The sequence below is a fragment of the Solea senegalensis genome, linkage group LG3 (genome assembly GCF_019176455.1).
Source record: "Solea senegalensis isolate Sse05_10M linkage group LG3, IFAPA_SoseM_1, whole genome shotgun sequence".
NCBI lineage: Eukaryota > Metazoa > Chordata > Actinopteri > Pleuronectiformes > Soleidae > Solea > Solea senegalensis.
This window is the reverse complement of record NC_058023.1, coordinates 30,731,942-30,752,406: the sequence shown is the minus strand read 5'-3', so window position 1 is coordinate 30,752,406 and position 20,465 is coordinate 30,731,942. Positions and strand designations below refer to the sequence as shown.

General features: G+C 43.0%; 1 protein-coding gene across 2 annotated transcripts in view; it reads right to left on the bottom strand.

Annotated features, from left to right (window-relative positions):
* snd1 (staphylococcal nuclease and tudor domain containing 1) overlaps window positions 1-20,465 on the bottom strand; it is a 166,751-nt gene that overhangs the window by 8,963 nt on the left and 137,323 nt on the right. For both annotated transcript variants that reach the window (XM_044022843.1, XM_044022842.1), the window contains exons 19-22: window positions 15,503-15,626; window positions 12,541-12,610; window positions 10,616-10,729; window positions 6,432-6,635 (exon numbers count right to left, since the gene is read on the bottom strand). In XM_044022843.1, coding sequence (XP_043878778.1) covers window positions 6,432-6,635; window positions 10,616-10,729; window positions 12,541-12,610; window positions 15,503-15,626 — 512 coding nt within the window. The remainder of the gene's footprint in view (window positions 1-6,431; window positions 6,636-10,615; window positions 10,730-12,540; window positions 12,611-15,502; window positions 15,627-20,465) is intronic.

The window sequence follows — 20,465 nt, the reverse complement described above, 5'->3', positions numbered from 1 at the left end:
ACCAACAGTGAAGACTCAGAACTGAAGCTACAAGAAGACTACATTATCCACCAGGTGGTTGTGTTGAACATGGTGTACGCGCATCCGAAGCCAAGCAGGAAAACCCTTTCTACAACAGAAGAAGTCACCAAAGATAGTCATCCGAGCCTCGACCCGGCTGACACCCTGACTCTTTCTTCTTTGGAATGAATGCCTCCTGTTCCCTGTGCCCAGAACTTGTACCACCCCACGATGGTGACGAGGGATGCTGCAGGACCCTGACGCGCGAGTATGTATACCAGAGCCTTTATAGAGAGTCTCTTCTGGCTCCTCCACCACAGTCTCATGTACAGAAGAGACGAGGCCTTGGAGTGAATACAGCGGCAACAAAGAAATAAAATCACACACTGTCTCTCAGGGGGCTGATGGGTAATTAAAGATTTCATCACTCTAAACTGAAGATTTTTTTTTTTCTTCATCCCCAGTCACCATACAGCTGTTTGTCCTCACAGTTACCTTCAGACACACACACACACACACTCTGACTCACTGTTTAATAAAGATCGTACATGTCATTTCACAAACATTTGTCTAAAAGTGTGAACATTTGTATTCCTTACACGTGAGGAACATATCGGGAACCAGACCTTTGGTCGATAACCACCACCACTGTCGGTGATTGATAATAACTGCACTGGCAACAGAGTGACAGACACTTCCGTGTTCCTAATTGACTTCCAATTAGCAAACACAGGGTTTAAAGCTGGGAACACTAATGAACTTAAGACTCCGGCACCGGTGTCAGTTAGTGGAGGTGACTGGGTGAGACAGTTGGCCCCCGGAGGCCTGCCAGCGTTTGAATCAGTCACATTGTTGGCAGCTCGCTGACAGAAGACAGAGGTGGAACGAAGCGAAAGCACAAGAAAAAGATGGTGTCGGTAAAGACTTGTGACGCGCGGGTTCGGGGTGAGTCGGTTTTAAGACGGCAAAGACAGAACCGTTATAAATAAACTATGAACGACTCGTCTGTATAGTTTCCACCACCTTCTCTCTATATCACACAAACACACACACACACACACACGTCCACATACAGAGTGAGACTTCATCTATATTTTATTCTTTCCTAAAGGGGCATCAAGCTTTTGTTTAGATGCACCACCAGTGCCAAAAAACTCTCTCTCTATATATATATATATACAGTATATACTCTCTCTTCTCTGTGCTGGTCAGAACATTGAGCTCAGCTGATAATAATTTGGAATGTTTGGAATAATTATGTGTCTCATTACTATTTACCGACACCTGTGGCCGGGATGTGGACAAGTGCAATGTCAGCGCACAGAACGGCAGTCAGTGTGACACCTCCTGATAATTGTTATTCTATATAAGATAAATAATAATAAAGCGTTGATACCTAAATGAAACATAGAAATATTAGGTTTTTGTTGGAATTAACATATACACTTGTGGGCTACTGGACTCATTTCTGCTACAACACTCTCTGTTTGTCATAGAAATGACTTTAGTGTGCAACTAGTCAACAAAGTATTTCTCCATCTAATTAACTAACTGTATGTTTTAGTACTATAATAATTATCCAAACATTACTTTCATTCAAAATCACTCAAACCTGTGTTCACAGAGCAGAACAGGAACAACTTAAGTCTTAAATTGCACACTGGGGGACAGATTTGAAAATCACAGATCAAAGCAAAATATTAGTTCTAATCCGAGTGACCTTTCCGTTTCCTTCATGCCAAAGCTCTGAAAGACAACGTGCACTTAAAGCTCATGTAAAATCCAAACACGCTGCCTCCTCTCTGCCTTTTAAATCAAACGCTCAAGATACGTTTTGATAGAAAGGGTTTAAAAAAAACAACAAACAACAACAACACAGACAGAACAGGACGGATCTAAGAGGGAGTAAATATCTGAGAGAGGACAACAGCAATAATCACAAGCACCGCAAAGTGAGGGGAGTGATATGAAGAAGTAGTAAGAGGAACAGAGAGTACGCGAGCAAGAAAACAAGAAATAAGTGATGAAGAGAAGAGCACTGGAAAGATAAGTGTTGAAGGGAGGGAGACGAGGCAAAATTGAAATATGGAAGAAATCCTGTCCTGAACAAAGAGCGGAGATGAGAGACGACAGAATTTTTTTTTTTTTAGTGAGTGTCTGTTTGCCAATATGGCAACCTGCCATTCTAGCAGAGGATAGTTGATGGTGCCAAGGCGAGATTTACGGACGGCGTGGTGCATCGACTGTGTCTTAGCAGAAGACGGCGTTAAGTCAGAGTCTCAGGTAGGAGCAGGAGTGAAGAAGTCACTCGACAGGACACTTGGCTACCGTCCATCACATTTACATTACGGTGAACAATATGGTAACAGCTCGTTTATCATTTTTTGGACAGTCCCAGGCAAAAGATGCCCAATGTGAAACAATCCTGGCTATTTCTTTTGACTGCGGCTCCAAAATAACCTTCTCATATCGCAGTTGACACCGTTTTACGCCGAAATCCAGGATGACCATCCCACAGAACATGCTGCTACTATTAACACCCACAGGCTCGCTCACAGGCCAACGACACAGTCAAACACAACGGAGGCGAAACGTAAAGACAATGCCAGCATGTGGGATCCAGAGCCATTTTCTCTGCACACACTGAACAGAAACATTGCCAGAGCACGATTCATCTTCCTCTGTTGTTTACCACTAGCACACCGGGGTTCTCAAACTGTGGTGCGTGTACTCACTGCTTCCTCTGGTGGAAATTCAAAACAAATTCACCTCATCTCTCGCTCCATCTTTACCTAACTTCACCATACCAGTGTGTGAAGTATATGCGAGGAAGAGGAGGAGGATGATGAGAGAGCAAATGATCTTATTGGGAATAAATCTGCCTCCTATGAAAAGTCCGTAGCTGACTTTGTTCGGCCTATTTACACCAACGCTGGCGACAATAGAGTCACCTCGTGAGCTCGGTATTTCCTCAGGTTGTTCTTGGTAGAAACTGTTTGACAACGCCTGCACTAGCACATGCTAATGACGCTGCCACCTTGCATTGCAGCTGCAGGTTGGCGGCGTCATTAGCGTAGCCGATGACTCGCGATGCCTGCGTCGTACATTCTGCACGTAGCGACCCAGAGTTAGCCAGCGTGATTTATATTGATCTTAAAAAGACTGCTGGAATGTCCCTGTCTCGAGGAAGCATGTACATGTACAAATGTTCAGGAGCAGAAACACAAGGAGAAACCACGGCATCCATTACAGATATATATATAGATATATATATAACATCCAGGCTATAACTGAATCCAGCGTGACACAGTTACAAGCTCACAAAGCCTGAAATACTAAAGCGGCTGTATATAATGCAAAAGTCCATAATGTCCCTCTTCTGTTTCCAAAGCTGCTGTGGTGATAAAGCAACAATATCACTCACTGACAATAATCTAAATATTAAAGCCTCATAAATTACACATGCAGAAGGTCTATGCGTGATACAGCAGATGCACGACAGATTAAACTTTATACTGGTGCATTAAATCTGTTTGTCACAGAGTATGTACGTGCGTAGCCTAAGCACATGTCGGGATATTAACTGAACGGTCATTTTAAAGGCAGCAGTTTGTTGTACTGATGAACATTGCTGCGTTTCCCCTTCATCAGCTTTGAACCAGCGCAAGAAACTACATCTTTTTAAAATGACCATTGAGTGAAATTGAACACCTCTTTTATGTTATAACCTTCATTGAGTCCATAACAGTTCTGTTAAGTGTTCCTAAAACTGAGAAAAGCTCCGTTTCTGCTGAGATCTTATGGGTCAGTTCATTAGCACAGGACATTCCGCCTATTGTGCTTTAATCCCCTAATTTACTGTCCGTTCCACATCTGTGGGTTGCTCTTCGTGTCACTGTCAGTTTCCCCTCACTCAATACAGTCTATCAATCATGATTTGGATTAATGATCATCGTCCTCCCACCTTCCCCATGTTTCCCGTCTTGTTTTTTAATACACCACCCCCCTTCAAAAAGCAACGCACTTTCATAATAGATGTTCGTCCTTTACCGTGATACTGACAAACAGCCATGCAGTCCATATGGTGTGCAGAGGGGGCATCGGAGAGTGGAGGGTTTATGGGCTTAAAACTGCACTTGAAAAATACAAACATGAATGCATATGCCTCTCTGCTCTGCTCCGAACACTGGTCTTAACCTTCAGTGCACTTACTTACGACAGACTATTGACAGTCACTCAAGTGCTTGTGAACATTACAGCCGCCCATCTGTTACACGGTGCTCGGCACCAGAGATCGCAATGACTGTGTTCCCGTCCTCTGCGATAGATAATGAATAAAGACATGAGCCAAAATGGAACAGATACAGAGGACAAAAGTTATTTTCATAATCAGTCTGATAGTCTGGATGAGTGAAAAGTGAGAAACCAAATAGCCAATGGTGCACTCCTTTGATTCTACACCGCGAAAAGCTGGAGGGAAACTTCTGATAAGATGGAAAGAATTGAGGGCACAGATCCAGAGGTCGACAAAAGGTTGCATCTTTGAACATTTCTCTTCTTTCTTTTTTCTTTTGGCTTTATTGCCCCTGCAAGATAATGTTTTGTGTTTGTCAAACTGGCAGCAGCTGCAGTGCTGCTCATAAATATTTGAGCCAGAAATGCACCTTGCAAACAAAAGAGACAAAAGCTGCTTTAGAGCAAATTAAAAGATTAAACGGCAAAGACCTTCATCCATCCACGAGAATTAAAAGAGTTAAGTAATAACAACAGTTTAGAGTCTTCAGAGAATGGCTTTTAATGTCAATTTCATTAAATTGGTGTGCACATTATTACCTCAACTAATTCTTCTCACTGTCAAATGTCAAGAGGATGTGAGGAATTTTTAATTCATTAGACAAAGAAAATCCTCCATTTCCTCCAATCCAAAGCTTGAAATCACAGGTTCTTAGAATAGTTTGGAGCTCGATCCATCTACGAAGCGATCGACACTGACCGACGCTCTAAGAAAGATCCGACACGAACCACTGAAGCAACGTCACTACTGTACTTTAACAAAAGTGAAATCGTCTTTTGCTACCGCAGCTATTACAACATTACTTCCCTTCAGCTCCATCATCAGACCTTCCAACTGTGCAGCAATGTAGCCACGGCCTGACTGAGGTGCAGTTTATCACACTGGTGCACACGAGCACATTTACTCCATTTAGCGGTGTGAAATGTGGCCCACTAAAAACTCCGGCTTGCTTTCGCTCAGTGGGAAATGTGGAAGGTCTCAGCGATGGCTTCAAGCTCAACGCTAGAAGTGACTTTCACTAACTCTTTTAAAAGGACATCGTCAACGCCGCTACCACTTCAGCTTCCTCCACATCTAAATATTTGTGTGTGGCCAGCAAGGAGGAGGCAAACACGGCAGTTGAATACAAATGAGAAGCCATTTGATCCAACAAAACCTAAATCTGTGCAGTCTATAAGCCTATTAGTTGTATGGCTGGGAGGTTTTAATCACTGTCTTTGTCTATAGGGTCCATTACCCAGAGACTGCATTATGGTCTCTGGCTACTCTTTAGAGGTCATGGGTCAAAACACTCTCACAATGATGTGATCACAGTGCTTTATCGACGCAAAAGGCAGCAAGTGCTTTTTATCGCTGTGAGTCACTGCATCTCCATGTGTGAGTGAATAAATTGTGTGTACAAGTATGTTCTTTTCTCATCTGTATAAATAAAGACTATCTGAAGTATCGCACTCTTGTGGATGGATGAATTCCTTTGTGCGTGTGAATTTTGAAGTAAACGGCAGCGTGACTGATTATCTGTGATGTGCTGGAGCAGTAATTGCTGTGGAAATAAATGACCTCCACTTTTCTTTATCTTTCATGTACAGCTTTAAGTCCACTGTCCGACAAAATGGTCGCCGTCATCAGAGGCAAATTACAGGGATGTAAATATACATTTTGAGCCGACGGCGCGGCGGTGTTATTTCTCTTGTGTTCGCAGCACAAACCCACCGGCGGTTAGAGGAACGCAGGTTTCCGTGTTCCTGACAAACACTGACATGGAAAAGAGTGAGTTGATGCATGATGTTAGCGTGGTAATTACTGGACTGTCAGGGAGCCACAGGCAGCACACGGACCTTGTAACATCACATAACGAACAAGAGGCCCGTTCGCCAATAAGACAGTTCAACACAGTGTTGTCTACTGGTGACTAACGCCTCTCCATTTCATCCGATGATCACAACGCTGTGTGTCCTGAAGCTGGGGCACAAGTACGGCTCCATACTGTGCATTTCAACAGAGCTCCGTCATGAAATGAATGTAAAATTGACTCAAGTGGACAATGCGGCTGCTTGATTGACTGGTTCAATTCATTTTAACCTTTCATAGAGAGAACCCCTTAATCCCAAAAAGCACAACAAAAACTCTGACTCACAATCTTTTGCAGGTACTTTTCCTTGCGAACGTCGACCATGACCAAGCCTTCTTTGACCAGGCCCAGGCCCACGTCGTCCTTGGTGTCGCCGAACTGTATCGTGACGTGTGGACAGGTGACGCCCGAGTACTCCACGTTCAAGACACACTGGCTGTTCTGGATGTCCCTTACGACGCAGTCCACGACGTCTGCGCGGGCGTCGTCCTGAAAAGGTAGAGACCGAGATAAGAAAAGGGATTAGGAGGACGAGAGGAAATGAGGCAGTAATAGATGATGTCGTGGAAAAAAAAAAAAGATGAGGAGATAATGGGATAGAAGGAGAAGGGAGGGAAAGTGTGAGGAAAAAAAAAGATGATAGGGATAATTAGTAAGTTATCACTGATGACTTCTAAACACAGACAAAGACAGTTTGCATCTGCATTAACGGATTGAATTTACAGTGGAAGGTGATGTGACACACATGTGATAATGTGGTCACAAAAGACAGAATCATACACTTTATACAACAACCAAAGTCAAGTTCATCTGGACTGTGGCGATATGCCCCCTTATTATTATTATTATATCTTTTTAGAATTAAATGTTTGAAGTTGAAAAACTGTGGCCGGCATCTCGACATTCGCACAAGTGCCATTTCAATCCTGTCTACCATTAACTAAAGTTTCGAGAACGCACCACTAAGGATTTTGTCACGTTTCTCACTGTTGTCTTTTTCTGTTTACTGTGAGTGTGACTGAATAAACACATGCAGTAGTGATATGACATTGTATTTAGTATGGTTTCAATCTGGCGAAGATGTTTACGTGTTCGGAAGTCTGGATTTAGTCAGAATAACTCACACGGTAATCTGTGAGTGATGATCCACTCGGGTACCAGTTTAAGTAAATGTAGTTTGGCCTGACTTGTCTCTAACCGGGGTGATAGACTAGAATTTATAGTGACCAATTTACCTAATCCCCATAACGCATGTTTTTGGACTGTGGGAGGAAGCCGGAGAACATGGAGAAAACCAACGCACACACGAGGAGAACATGCAAATTCCATCCAGAAAGGCCCTTGTTCCAACCGGGGAAAGGCAAGAGTGCTATCCACTAAACCAACCGTGTGGCCCCAGTTTAAGTGATGCACTTTCCTCTCTTCTTAGCTAGCTGCCTCTCTCATTCCTCAACGTCTTATATGTGAAACCTTCAACATTTGATTAAAAATGTGGTGGAGAGAGAAGTGGAAGAGCTTGAATGCAATCCTGATCCCACATCCGGAGAAAGATAGAAAGAAAAAATCTAAACAAAAGGAGCTGCATCTTCAAAGGCAGGAAGACACTTAAAAAAAATAAAATAATAAAATCGGTCCTTGGCCATCATCCATCCCTCCCTTACACCATCCATCTCTTTGCTTCCCTTCTTTTTTGCCCTGGTCTTGTCTCCATGGCAACCCCCTTCGAGCTAGCCGCCCTTGGGTACGTGTGAGTGTGTGTTAGCATGTGTGGGCAGGGAAGCTTGTTCAAGACACAAAAACCGCAGGGTGTTTTTTCTTTTTTCTTTTTTTATTTCGTGTCCCCGCTCTGCCCCTGGTCAGATTGTCACAGGCGCTGCAGGGGAGCTCAGGGCAAGAGTGCGAGAGAGAGGAAGATTTTGTGTGTCACAGGGAGGGAGAGGGAGAGAGAGAGAGAGGTGGGGCGGGGGACAGCTGACACAGGAGGAGAGAGAGAGACTATAACAGAACAAGGATGCGTCAACACCAGTGAGGGGGCAATACAAAATTAATGAAAGCCTCCTCGTGACCTCATCCTGTCGACCTTGTGCAGAACATACCTGGGTAAAATCCTCTGACGTGTCAAACAGTTAAAACTTTATTTCATCCTTACTGGCTGGGTGCAGAACTTTTATTATATTCCACAAAAATATGGAATACTTTTATCTGTTTGATACAGTCTTTAAAGAACAAAAAGTTTTATTCTTTATTCTGATTCTGTGCTTTGAAACAAAGATGCTTCTTTCACAACGACATTAAGAAGACGGCAGACTCATTTTAGAAGATAATGATAAATAATGGGAGATACTTGTGCTGAAAAACTGCTGAGTCGATAAAGAAGATCCATAGCTTACATGGTAAAATGTTCAAATATAAACATTTTAAGTGGAATACTTTATCCCCCTCCCATTTTCTTTTAGCTAGTGCCATTTATGGCGCGTCTATTGTTTCTTTCTGAAATGCAGTCTGTTGTTCATCTTTTTTTTTTGCACTCCTCCTGACATAAACTACTTTCTTTAATTAGCTGACGAGGCACACTAAAGAAGTAGCAGGGTGTGTGTGTGTGTGTGTGTGTGTGTGTGTGTGAGAAGTGCAGGCAGATTCACAACCGCTCGTGACGTCTGCAATAAACCAGTTCTAAATTGTGCTGGAGATGTACGGCAGATGATGAGTAGTTTTACTTCAGTTACAAAGTAATTACAAATACACATTATTACCAGTATTGTTTTCCAGACAAAAGAATACAAGAATTCTGCCGTTTCTTTTGCGATATTGGGCACTTTCTATGAAAGTGCACTGGAAAGCAGCAAAATCAATTGACCTACTGGCAGAATTGTGTTGCTGAGAAAAAAAGGGTTTTCAGACGTTTGACTATGAGGCTGTGTAACTCGCAGTGTCAGACATTTGTTGCAGGGCATCAGTTGACAGGTTGCGTGACAAAGGCAACAACGTCTCTTATGTGCAGCAGCGAGCGTGTGGCACTGTGCCTGAGTGACACAGTAAAACGCTTCAGACTAAGCAGAAGAAAAACACACACACACAGTGACAGAGGAAGAGTGAGGAAAGTGTGTGTGTGTGTGTGTCTGGGGGCTCTGAAATGTAGGTGATGCCTGTGTCCCCCTGGGTTGGAACAACAGATGGGCCACTTCTTTCAGGAATGGAGACACTGACTCATGAGGCAGGTGATAGGACTCACATGGGGACTGTGAGCACACACAGTTGGTGCTGAGCCACTGAACTGAGTGAAGCTTTGACACAAATATGCAGTGAGAAGCAAACGGATGTAAAATTGGTTCTGTAATTGGGTGAATATTTCCAAAAAAATAGAGAGATATGTCAATAAACAGTTAAGGATCCAGTTATTTGTATGAAGACCAGTCCATCATCTCACACACATGCCAGTACATGACAGATATCTATCATTTCTGTGCAAACATTTCAACTTTTAAGCATGTGAAAGCGTCACAACTAATCACATGACAATTGCCAGTTGTCATAGTGACGCAAGACACGAGGGAAGTAGAGAGGCAGAGGGGAGAAAACGAAGAGATGCAACGTTACAGATGTAAAATGCCATAAAACACAGGGAGGAAAACAAACACGGCAAGACACTTAACAACTCCTAAATAAACTTTTGTGAAGGGATGAAATGGAGTTATATGATATTTTATGGGTCTCACAACACAAATAAAACCACAAAATTTAAAATACATCCGACTGCAGTGGTTTTAGTTTAGTGTAGTAACTTTACTAAAGGAACAAAATGTAAATGCATTAATGAAGTTGTGTATTCTATCAGTACTTCAGTAAGTTGAGGAGGGCAAATTGATCAAGGGACTGTTGACACTGCAAACATGTGAAGTGGAATAAACGCCCCCTTCACTCTTCAATACACACTTAAACAATCAAAGGCAGGGGGGTTAAGCACAGATGCTAATCGAGCACAAAGCAAAGGGAAAACATGTTTGTATCTGCACCGACTGTTCTGGACACTACCAAAGAGCTGACCCCCTGACACAAAAACAGTGAGTGTCACATGATTACTGCTAAAAAAAAGGTTCATAACACATAAACACCTTTTGACCACAATGTCAATTAGGCTTACTTTTTTTTGTGAGTGTGCAAGTAAATCAATGGCTTCATGATTGCCAGTGTTCCGGTAGCTTTGTACAACATGCATAATGCATGAGCACAATTTTGTGGAAACACTTGCTCGGAATGAAAACTCGACCCTGCCTGTCCGTTACAGACTTATCGCCTCATGCGATAAGTGGAAATCAAACAGTTTTTTATGTCTTGCCAGGAAAGTCAACTTTCAGAAGCCTGGCAGTGGAAAGTGAGAGGGGGACTTGATCCCTCTAAGTTAATTTTAAAGCTTTAAGCTGCAACACTCGACTCCACGTGTGTGTGTGTGTGTGTGTGTGTGCACTTACATCCTGCGGGACCTGGATGAAGGCAAAGGCATACTCGGTGGCCTGTGCTGGCAGGATCCTGGTGCTGAAGGCGGGGGGCATGGCGGCCAGACGGGTCGACGACACGACTTCTCTCTAAAAGGGGGACGATAAAGGAAGGACAGGCCTCAGACTCGATGTGGAGCAGTTTTTCCGAGGCAGCGATGCGTGTGCGTAACGTTGATCTACACAGTGACATTTGTTTTTCCTCGGGCTGTAATACTATGCACAAACACTGTTGATGTAAAGCTTGTCGAGTCTGTGTTCATGGTTTAAAATGTTTACTCTATGCGAGTTATCTGATTTTCTGCAGGTTTTTCAGACCGTGAAGTAAAGCTCAAGCACAATTTGAGTGTTTGCTTGACAAAGACTGTGTCTAAGCAAACGCGACAGAGATGCATCTTTTGCTGCTGCTGCAGTAATACAAATAAAAACTGTCTTATTTAATATGGACACTATACAATAAACAGAATAACAATTCAAAGCTCAGATGGAACATTTGTTCTTACATCAGATCCCTTCATGAGTCAAGAAAATGAAAGACTCAAATCAAACCGGGTCTGTAAGTCATCCTGTTCCCAACATCAACGCCACATGTTACTTTTACCAGTGTGAGAAAAGGACAGATGCCATTTAGTAGTTGTAGCTTAAGGGCTGCATGCTTGTATATGTCACCTTACCACTCGCTGTACAGCTGTTCCCCGGTGCTACTAAGACCCCGTTTTACTAAACCATCTGTTGTGTAGCGCCACGACAAGCTAAGGTGGAGGAATAAGTAAAGATGACGATAGACGTCGGGTTTCTGTTTGCGCATCATACGTGACAGGTTCCACCTATGACAAAAGCCTTGAACCACCGTGACACTGATGAGCCAGTGTGAGTGATGGTCAATCTCCGATCACCGTGGGCGAGACGTGAGGGAGAACACACCGGCGGAAAGTCAAAGACAAAATATCGCTGTTCGAAGTGGGAAGTTAATGTAATGTCCCCATATCTTAGGTTAATGTGTTCATTGGACTGTACAGTCTAGACGGAGAATACCCTCAACATTTATTATGGATTAGACGGTTAAGATTTATCGACGCCGTATTAGACTTTGACAGCACTGTAAATGTGGCCTTTAAAAATGAAAGGCAAAAGTGCTCTGCTGTGTTTGCTAATGATCATGTAATGTTTCAGGTACCAGGCTGCACCTGTGGCTAATAGCTCATGACACAGTGGCCACAATGAGTCAATCCGAAAAAAATCACAGACACAAAGTCACATAGAACAAGGTGCATGTAAGCTGTGTGTGTGTGTGCGTGCGTGCATGCGTGTGCGTGTGCGGGCCAGGTCGGCCTCTGAGAATCACACTTTCAGCAACATGCCAAGATGCATCGCGTCTGCCAGCTAAACCTTGAGCTGCACTGTCCCCACCCTCCACCCCCCCACCTCACTCTGAGGTCAGCCACACACTGTGCCCCCTCTACTGCATTATGGGAAATCTCCCGCAGGCCAGGGGTTGGCTGCATGACCCACTTGGTGACGCAAGCATGTGTGCACACAAGTGGGCAGAAGCACACACACACACGGGGACTGACGGTGCCTTCATCTTTACAGAGTTTGCTTTTGTCATTGGTGTAAAAATAAAATAAAAAGAGCAAACAAATGAGCCTTTGTCACATTTGTCCTCAAAAAAGGATACATTACGGATGTTTGCCTGCTCTGAACAATAAAAATAATAATAAACCACTGACGCCTGAATAGAAAATACAAAATAATAACAGAGGAGAAATCCCCTTTCAGATTCTACTGTAGATTGCCTCTGCCTGTGGTTTGTGTGTGAGTTTCAAACAATGCTACTTTCATATGACGACACCGGAAAAAAAGTTGTCACACTTTTTCACGCTCAATATTTGGTCACTCACGTTGCCATAGTCGATGTAGAAGACGTGCACCTTTGCTGGCGACTCAACTTTCTCCACTCTGGCTCTGTACCTGCAGCAGAGAAAGAATAATTGAAAGACAGAGACAAAGAGAGAGAGAGAGAGAGAGAGAGAGAGCGATGAAGACAGAGGGCACAAGAGGAAAAGGAGATGAGTAAATGATTCCATGCTTATTTCCCTGGGGACAAGGTGTTGGAGGGTCTGTCTGTTGTGATCGGAAGAGGTGTAGGCGAGGATGACCGGGCCGGGGGAGTGTTGGGGGGAGGGACAGAGGGTGGACAGACGGGATCTATCAGGACATGGCAGGGCTGTGGAAATTGCACAGAGGCCTCTTTGCAATAAAAGGGACAGGAATTTAAACCCATTTTTTTTGTCGTGTAGGAGAAATAAAAACTACATTTAAGAAAATGAATATTAATGAAAGGGGAAGAAAACACAATCATGAATCTCAGCAATCATTCTGAAGAAGGGGCTAAAAATACAAAATGACGGATTTCGAATTGTAAAAACCTGTATGCACTTCAGCACGATCACTGTAGCATCAGCCACTTTTACATTTTGGTCCCTTAAGCACTTTAAAAATTATGATTCCAATTTCCTTGTTTGCCATGCTGAGCCGATTTGGGGGGAAAATATCTAATTACGATTTTTTCTGACAGTTGCTTCATCTGAATTATATATGTGTGTGTGTGTGTGTGTGTGTGTGTATATATGTATATATGTATATATATACACACAGAAATACTCACAGTATATCGATATACTACGTTACATCCTATTGCCAGGCTGAGAAATTAAAGATATGACCCGTTACCAACTATTGTTTCCTGCATCTGTATGCATATGTACTGTATTTGTTATGTTACATCAACATGCCAATGGAAAACAGACGTAAATTAGCCACTTTACGCATCCATGTTCAACGTCTGTAGTCAAATGAATAAATAAAATCATAATACAAACAAATATAGTGGCTGAATAAAATAAGGAGCTACATCAATAAATTCTAATGAATTCATACGGACGCTGCAGAGGAACATATTTATCTGCGTTAGTCAATTCAATTCAGGCAGTGCCTCCTCTCCTGACCGTCACTCGTCTGACTCTCAGACAAACAAGTGAGACAGACACGCTGGCTGCAGACCAAGGACGGCAGAGAGAGAGAAGAGAAGGCCAAATAATCACAGCCACGCGGGCAGAGAGAGAGAGACCAGAGAACAAAGTTAGAAGCGATTAACTGAGAGACATTAGGAACTCCTACAAGTGCACAGACGAGGAGAAAGAAAGAGCGAGAGACAGTGTGAGTGATTGATGAATAGAACTCTTCCCCGCCCTCCTTCTATTCTCTGTGACTCTGTGGTGTTTTAAAAGGCCTTGAAAGGCAACGGGTTTCTAATTAGCCCCCTAATGAAACAAGCAGACATTCCACACACACTTTACAAAACACAAAGATACGGACAAAGAACAATGTGAGCGTGATTATAATTAGTTCGCTTAATAATGTGGAGCTTTTCTCCTTTTCCTCTTTTACTTTAACAAAAAAAAAAAATATTTCAGACAGCTGCCACACGGTGCAGAATTTGTGGTTTTGCCGTTGAAAGAAGTAGATCTTTTCTTTTAGACACCGGGATAAGAGAATAACATTAGCTTTTTGTTTTGTTTTTAATTGCCACCCTAAAACAAGAGGATGAAAGAGGGAAGAAAGGCGCTGTAGAGCATTTGTTTTTTGAAGTCTGTATATTGTGATTATCACCTTGTGACACAAACACTCTCTTTGCCTCTCTCTCCATGACCGTGACTTCAATCTGTCCCCATGACCATCTGTAAACGTCCAGCATCCGGTGTGGAGACGAGATGAAGTGGCGCGCGCGCACGCGTGCGTGTGTGTGTGTGTGTGCGCGCGTGCACGCTGCTGTCAAGTGACTGCTGATTCTACAAGGCCGAGGCTGTGGCAGCGAGCTAATTACACCCTGTGGGTGTCTGCAGTTAATGCATCACAGGCTTAAATAGAAACAAGGTAAAAATGAAATGTCAGGTAATCATGAAAGAGGGAGAGAAACAGTACAGCATGTAGCTGACTGAAGTGCAGAACATATCTCAGTTCCTGTAGCGTCAGGTAATTCAGACTGATCATTAATCACGTTCACAGACGAGAGGATGTGTGAGTGTGATCTGACAGAGACGGGGAATGCAGCAAACGCACAACAACACATCTGAAGGACTGTACATGTCACTTTATAAGAGAAAAATGTAATGAGAAACCGTACCAAGGTTTCCATTGTATTGCAAACATTCTGTAAGACTGCATTGAAAGAAATTGATTGCATTTTCTCCTACTCCATCCCATTTTTAAAAGCTGGACGTTCAAAGACGAGCAAGCACTGTATTGCTTTATTGTCTGTTTTCCTCTTAAATAGAGCCGAAGTTAGAAAACTGACATTGTGTGAAACTACTAATTGACCATCAACTGCTCAGGAACATGTTCCTCATCTCGTCAATCAAGTCTGAAGTAGGCTTATTTTCATCGACACATCTTTCAATGGAGTTATTTTTGCGACAGCAGAGTCACCTCCTGCTGGCTAACTGCTCCTTCCATCATAGAATGGATATAAAAAGTAGATAAATGGTCTGTTTGTAAGACAGTCACGCCACTAAAAGCTGCTTTTACTGTTTTGCCATTCACATTTTCTATCGCACAGTTTTCACACACTGCTGGCACGGCCGGTCAGGAGCAACATCGGCATGTAGAGTAGCCGAGCCGGGAATCAAACCCACTACCTTCAAGTTGAAAGTATACCCCAGAAGTAGCAGTGAGTCACCAGGGGGCATGCCTTTCTTCCAAGGCTTCACTTTTCAAACTCAAAGGCTACATCCTCTTCCTTTGTACGGTCTATGGTTTCAGTTCAGAAATGAGATCAACAATTAAGGGAATTCCAGAACTTACCATTCACCATCAGCAAACTTGGCTAAGCAGTAGTCCCCTCGGCGCGCAGCGTAGGATCCTTCCACTGGTGGATGGGCGGCGATCTCTGCTCTCATGGTCTCCATCAGGCTCTCCAGCTGGCCTCCTGCAGGACACACACACCAAGACCAAGACATGACTTGTGTTTCCTGTTTGATTGGTGGATTTGCATCTCATTACATCACTTTGACACCGATGCATTTGCAGTTTTGACTCTATTACTATCTAATCCAATTTGAAGTGTGCGACGCAGCTCTCCGTGGAGAGGGGAGTTTGAAATGTGATTGTGTAAAAACGGGTCACAAGCTCCATTTCACGTCGTCAGCTGCAGAGGTGCAAGCATCCTTATTGGGCTCTGACTGTGTGATTGACAGTGAGCAACAGGAGGAAGTGGACAGACTCTATCCTAACTCTACACACTCCCATAATCAATGCAAACCAAATGAAGCCTGTTGCTACGTCGGAGAGCATGACTGTGCTTTTTATTCAGACGCACAAGTTGAGGATTTTTCTGAAGGTTGCTCATGTTGTTTGTTACTGAATGCGAGTGTGTCGCCTAAATACGTCTCTGCCCTTTGTTAGGGGGAAAAAATTAATTAATGACTTTATTGAATACTGCAGCCCGCTTTGTTATTTGAGGCTTAGATTCGTGCCTAATTGCATCACTGCCATATAGAAGGTACTTGAAAGCTTAATTCAAATTGACAAGCACAAAACAATGCAAAAAATATGTACTTAACGGCTCCTTATAAAAACAAAACAAATTGAATGGCTTTACATTTACGTAAGGATTAAACACAATGCTCGTTTCTCCTCAAATAATTAAGCACAAGAGATGTAAACAAACACATTTGCCCTGAAGTTACAGTGACCAAGATTTCACAGATAAATAAATCTGATACCAACGTGGTGGTAAGGCCGGTGTGACCCGGCTGGAGAAATACAGTCTGCTCTCCAACAGGCCTTTATGGCCCATCAAACTATTATATTATGTGCTTTAGACTTATTACAGTGGATTCAACGAGAGAATGTGGCTGTCAATACGGGAGGGGCTTAGCCAGATAGTGAGTCAGCAGAGCTCCAGCAATTCAATAACTGAGGTAAATGGTGGCCTAATTTACAACCATCAGCTGCAATTGGGAAGCTGATGAGAGCACAATAAATTTCTTCGTGCATCTGCCAAAGACAAGTCACGCCCACGTGTTTGTGCATGTGGTGACTATGCAGCGCACATGTGTCCATTACTGCAGCGCTCACGAAAGGTAGGAGAACTCCTTTTGAAAGGAAGTCGACGGGAACACGAGCTTTACTTTCCACTTGATTCATAACACCGGCAAACATTTGAAATGAAGAGTCACATACACTCGTTTCAAGTCTTCTTAAATAAGACATGATATAAGGTTTGGAAAACAAACACCAATAGCGCCTGGGGGTTTGCAGGTGATGTCTGTGAACTAGGGCTGCAACAAACCATTATATTCACAATTAATCGAGTAAATCGTTTGGTTCATAAAATGTTAGAAAATAATGATCAGTGTTTCTGAAACCTGGAAAGGACGACGTTCTCGTCCAAAAACCCAAAAATGATTCAGTTTGAATGAATTTGAATGAAGAAACCAGAAAATATTCACATTTGAGAAGCTGAAAAATCAGAAAACTTGCTTTAATTCCTTAAAAACACTCAGTCTGGTGACATCAGCGCAATTGAAAATATGCTAGTGGAAACGCAACTTAGCCGTGCTGTGCCGAGTCGAGCCAGTGAGAACGTACCAACAGCGATGGAGAGATTGCCTCCAGTCATCTGTTCCCTATAAAAAAGAATGTTTCTGCTTGTGATCGTGTCAAGAGAAGCTCAGGACAGAGAGTTGCAAACCCAAAATATTAGAACTGAAAACGACCTTCACTCAACTTCACTATGTTTCTAGCAAAACTACTTACTGCAAGTTTAAAGCAGTCGGTTTTTTTTTTTAGAAAAGTGGCCAACACGAAATTTCATGGCTGCATCTTCTAAGCACATTTTTCACACGTACCACCTGGAGGGAGGTTTGTTGGCAGGAAGTTCCAAGTAAACCAAACTGGCACTATGAGTCAAGTTTGAAAAGTTTTCTTTTTCCACAGCTAAACAGAAAAAAATGTGAACATGTACACACAGTAAGGAAACACTATGTACTCACACTTCTGTGTATGTTCTTTCACAGGGCCGTGAGTCCAACTGCTCGAATCATTTAAGAAAATAAGAAACCTGGTCACTGATCATCTGAATATAGACTTGGCTTTTACAGTAACCAGGTTATTGCTTCACAGATAAACACTAGCATTAACCTAATTCCACCAATTAACCCAGGTTTAATGTGTGCTCACAGATGCAGTCGGCGTGCGTGTCTGCACTGAGTTCTGCTTACGAGGCATGTTACTATCAAACAAACAGCTTGGAGGACAGCAGTGCACACCTTTATTTACTGCTGCTGTGAGTTTGGCATTAACACCTCATATTATTTATGCTTGTAAACGTAGTACACAAAATATAAATAATGAGGTTGTTCTCCCAGGGTTATCGGTGCTGAGGCAGTCAAGCAGCTGCCAACTAACGCCGTACTGGAAATCTTCATTAGCAATGGTGTCAGAGTTGGAGGAAGAAGAAAAAAAACCCAGGCTAAGAGCACGGAAAGGGATTTCGAATGTAAAGGAAAAAGGCTGGGGAGCACAGTTTGATTGTGGAGGGGGTCGGGGGGTGGGGCAGGAGGGGGAGGCGCGGTCGTGTCCAAACACCTCATTGGTCACCCACTGCTACACCAACTGCTGATGGATGCAGCGTGGGGAACGGGGGAGGCGGGGGACACACGCACACATTAAATAGACACGTCCTGGGCGTTTTGTAGAGAAAGCAGTTTGTGAAAAACCTTGTCAGATGAATTTGTCTGCATTTCACATGTAGACACAAACATACAGAGGTCTCGTGGTCCTGGTGTTAAAGCTCCAGCTCCAGCCACATCCCTGACTTATTATTCTAATTAAAAATGGTCGGCATGGCGCATGCTCCTTCCCTCTAAGAGTATACCAGCGCACATTTATATATGTGTATATTTACATTCCTGCGTTCAGTGAAGACCAAATAAACATGACCTTTAAAAAGGGTCACGCCTCTCATATACAGTATATATTCCCACTAATGAAGCCTTAATGGATCGATCCCCTTAACGTAGCCCACTGAACAATGCTTTATTCATGTAAATGGCAAAGGCAGCGCAGAGTGTCGGCGTGTAGCTGCTGCTCTGTGATACATTAAATGGGCACATGCCACATGATGAGCCGTGTCAGCTGACGGCGAGATGATACGACTGCCAAGTCTTTGTGACGGCCAGTCCGATGCTGTCAGAGCAGATGGGCTGCTTTAATGCTTTCCCATGCCATCACGCTGCAAGCTTTAAATTACACTTACAGTGCAGTCACACATGCTAATCAAGCATTTCTCCTTCTACTCGTACCACTGCAAGGAGCTAATGTTTGTGCCGACTGACATGAAGACGCCAGTTGTGTCAGGTAGTCTGTATCTTCTATTACACTGCGTGTTGTGGAGATGCACCCCGACTCCACATACTGACGGCTCTGGTTGGGTTAAGCAGTCAAAGGGCACTGACAGTGACGTGTTATGGATCACCAACTTTAACAAGCTAATTTGTGATCTGCTCTGACCCATAGATTCACTTCAATTACTTTCTAGTCAGGTCCAGTCACACTTTGAACAATAAATCAGTGTCCATCCACTGGCTGACGGGCGTTTTGGCTTGTTTTTTTTTCTTAAGGCTCTCTGCTCTTTCTTCACTGTCTTTTAAGATTTGATTTATGATTATAACAATATGCAATAAACTACTCCGGTGTAGACAAATCAATATGTGGGTACAGCGTTTTATAATGTGCACGTCCACATTTGGCCATGTTTGATTTAGTATGCACAGTGTACCTCATGCATTATCATTATTCTCTGGCGCTATTAAGAATTCTAATTTGCTGCGCAGGCTTCTTCTTGGACAAAGCTGAAGTTGCTTTTGGGGTTATGAATTTATTGGGAACACACGCACGCACACACACACACACACACTGTGCAGGTGAGTGCTTTTCCATTATCTGTGTGATGTGATGATATACAGTATATAAAAATGATGTCATTCAACGTTATGTTCACTCTTGAGTGCAATATTTGGACGGTGCTTCATGTTCTTCCACACTGGACGGATGCAGGGGGGGAGGAAAAGGCAACAAAAGCAAAGATAAAGAAGCTTGAAGGGGAAGGAATCTGTCGAGAAATGTGATAAAAAAAACAAACAAACAATGAAAATGAAAAGGAGAACTTGAAATCAGACATAAATTACAACAATAAAACAGACTAATGTGACTGAAATTAGGGTCAATCGAGCAAACCTGCAATGCAAGTGCAGCATCCCGGTGAAATTCTAAATGAATGTGAGCAGCCACATTAGTAAGGAAAACAGCTTGGACAATCTGCATTACAGAGGCAGATTCCCATTTTAATGCTGTGCTGGCTTGAAATAAAACTAAATATCTGCATGCAGGAGGGGTAAACCATGTCAAGCATAAGTGCTAATTTCGCACTGAAGAGAGAGCCAAAGGGATGGAGGGAGGGAGAAAAAAACCCCAAAAAACAATGACCAGTTTCTCTCCATCTCTTTATCCGTCTGCCCGTTCTCCTCCCTCGTTTAGTAATCTGTTCATACACCATTATGGCTACAGCTGTTTGTAAATCATATATAATTACATCATGAATGCCCAGCACAGAGTGGGAGAACGATTTGCCTTAAAAATGAGAAAACAATAGAGAAGAGGAGAGCGAGAGAGACAGAAAGGAGAGAGGCTGGGGCACTGACAACCGTTTCACAGGTTGGTTATGATCATATTTGATTATACCGTGGCACGCTGTGTGGCAACC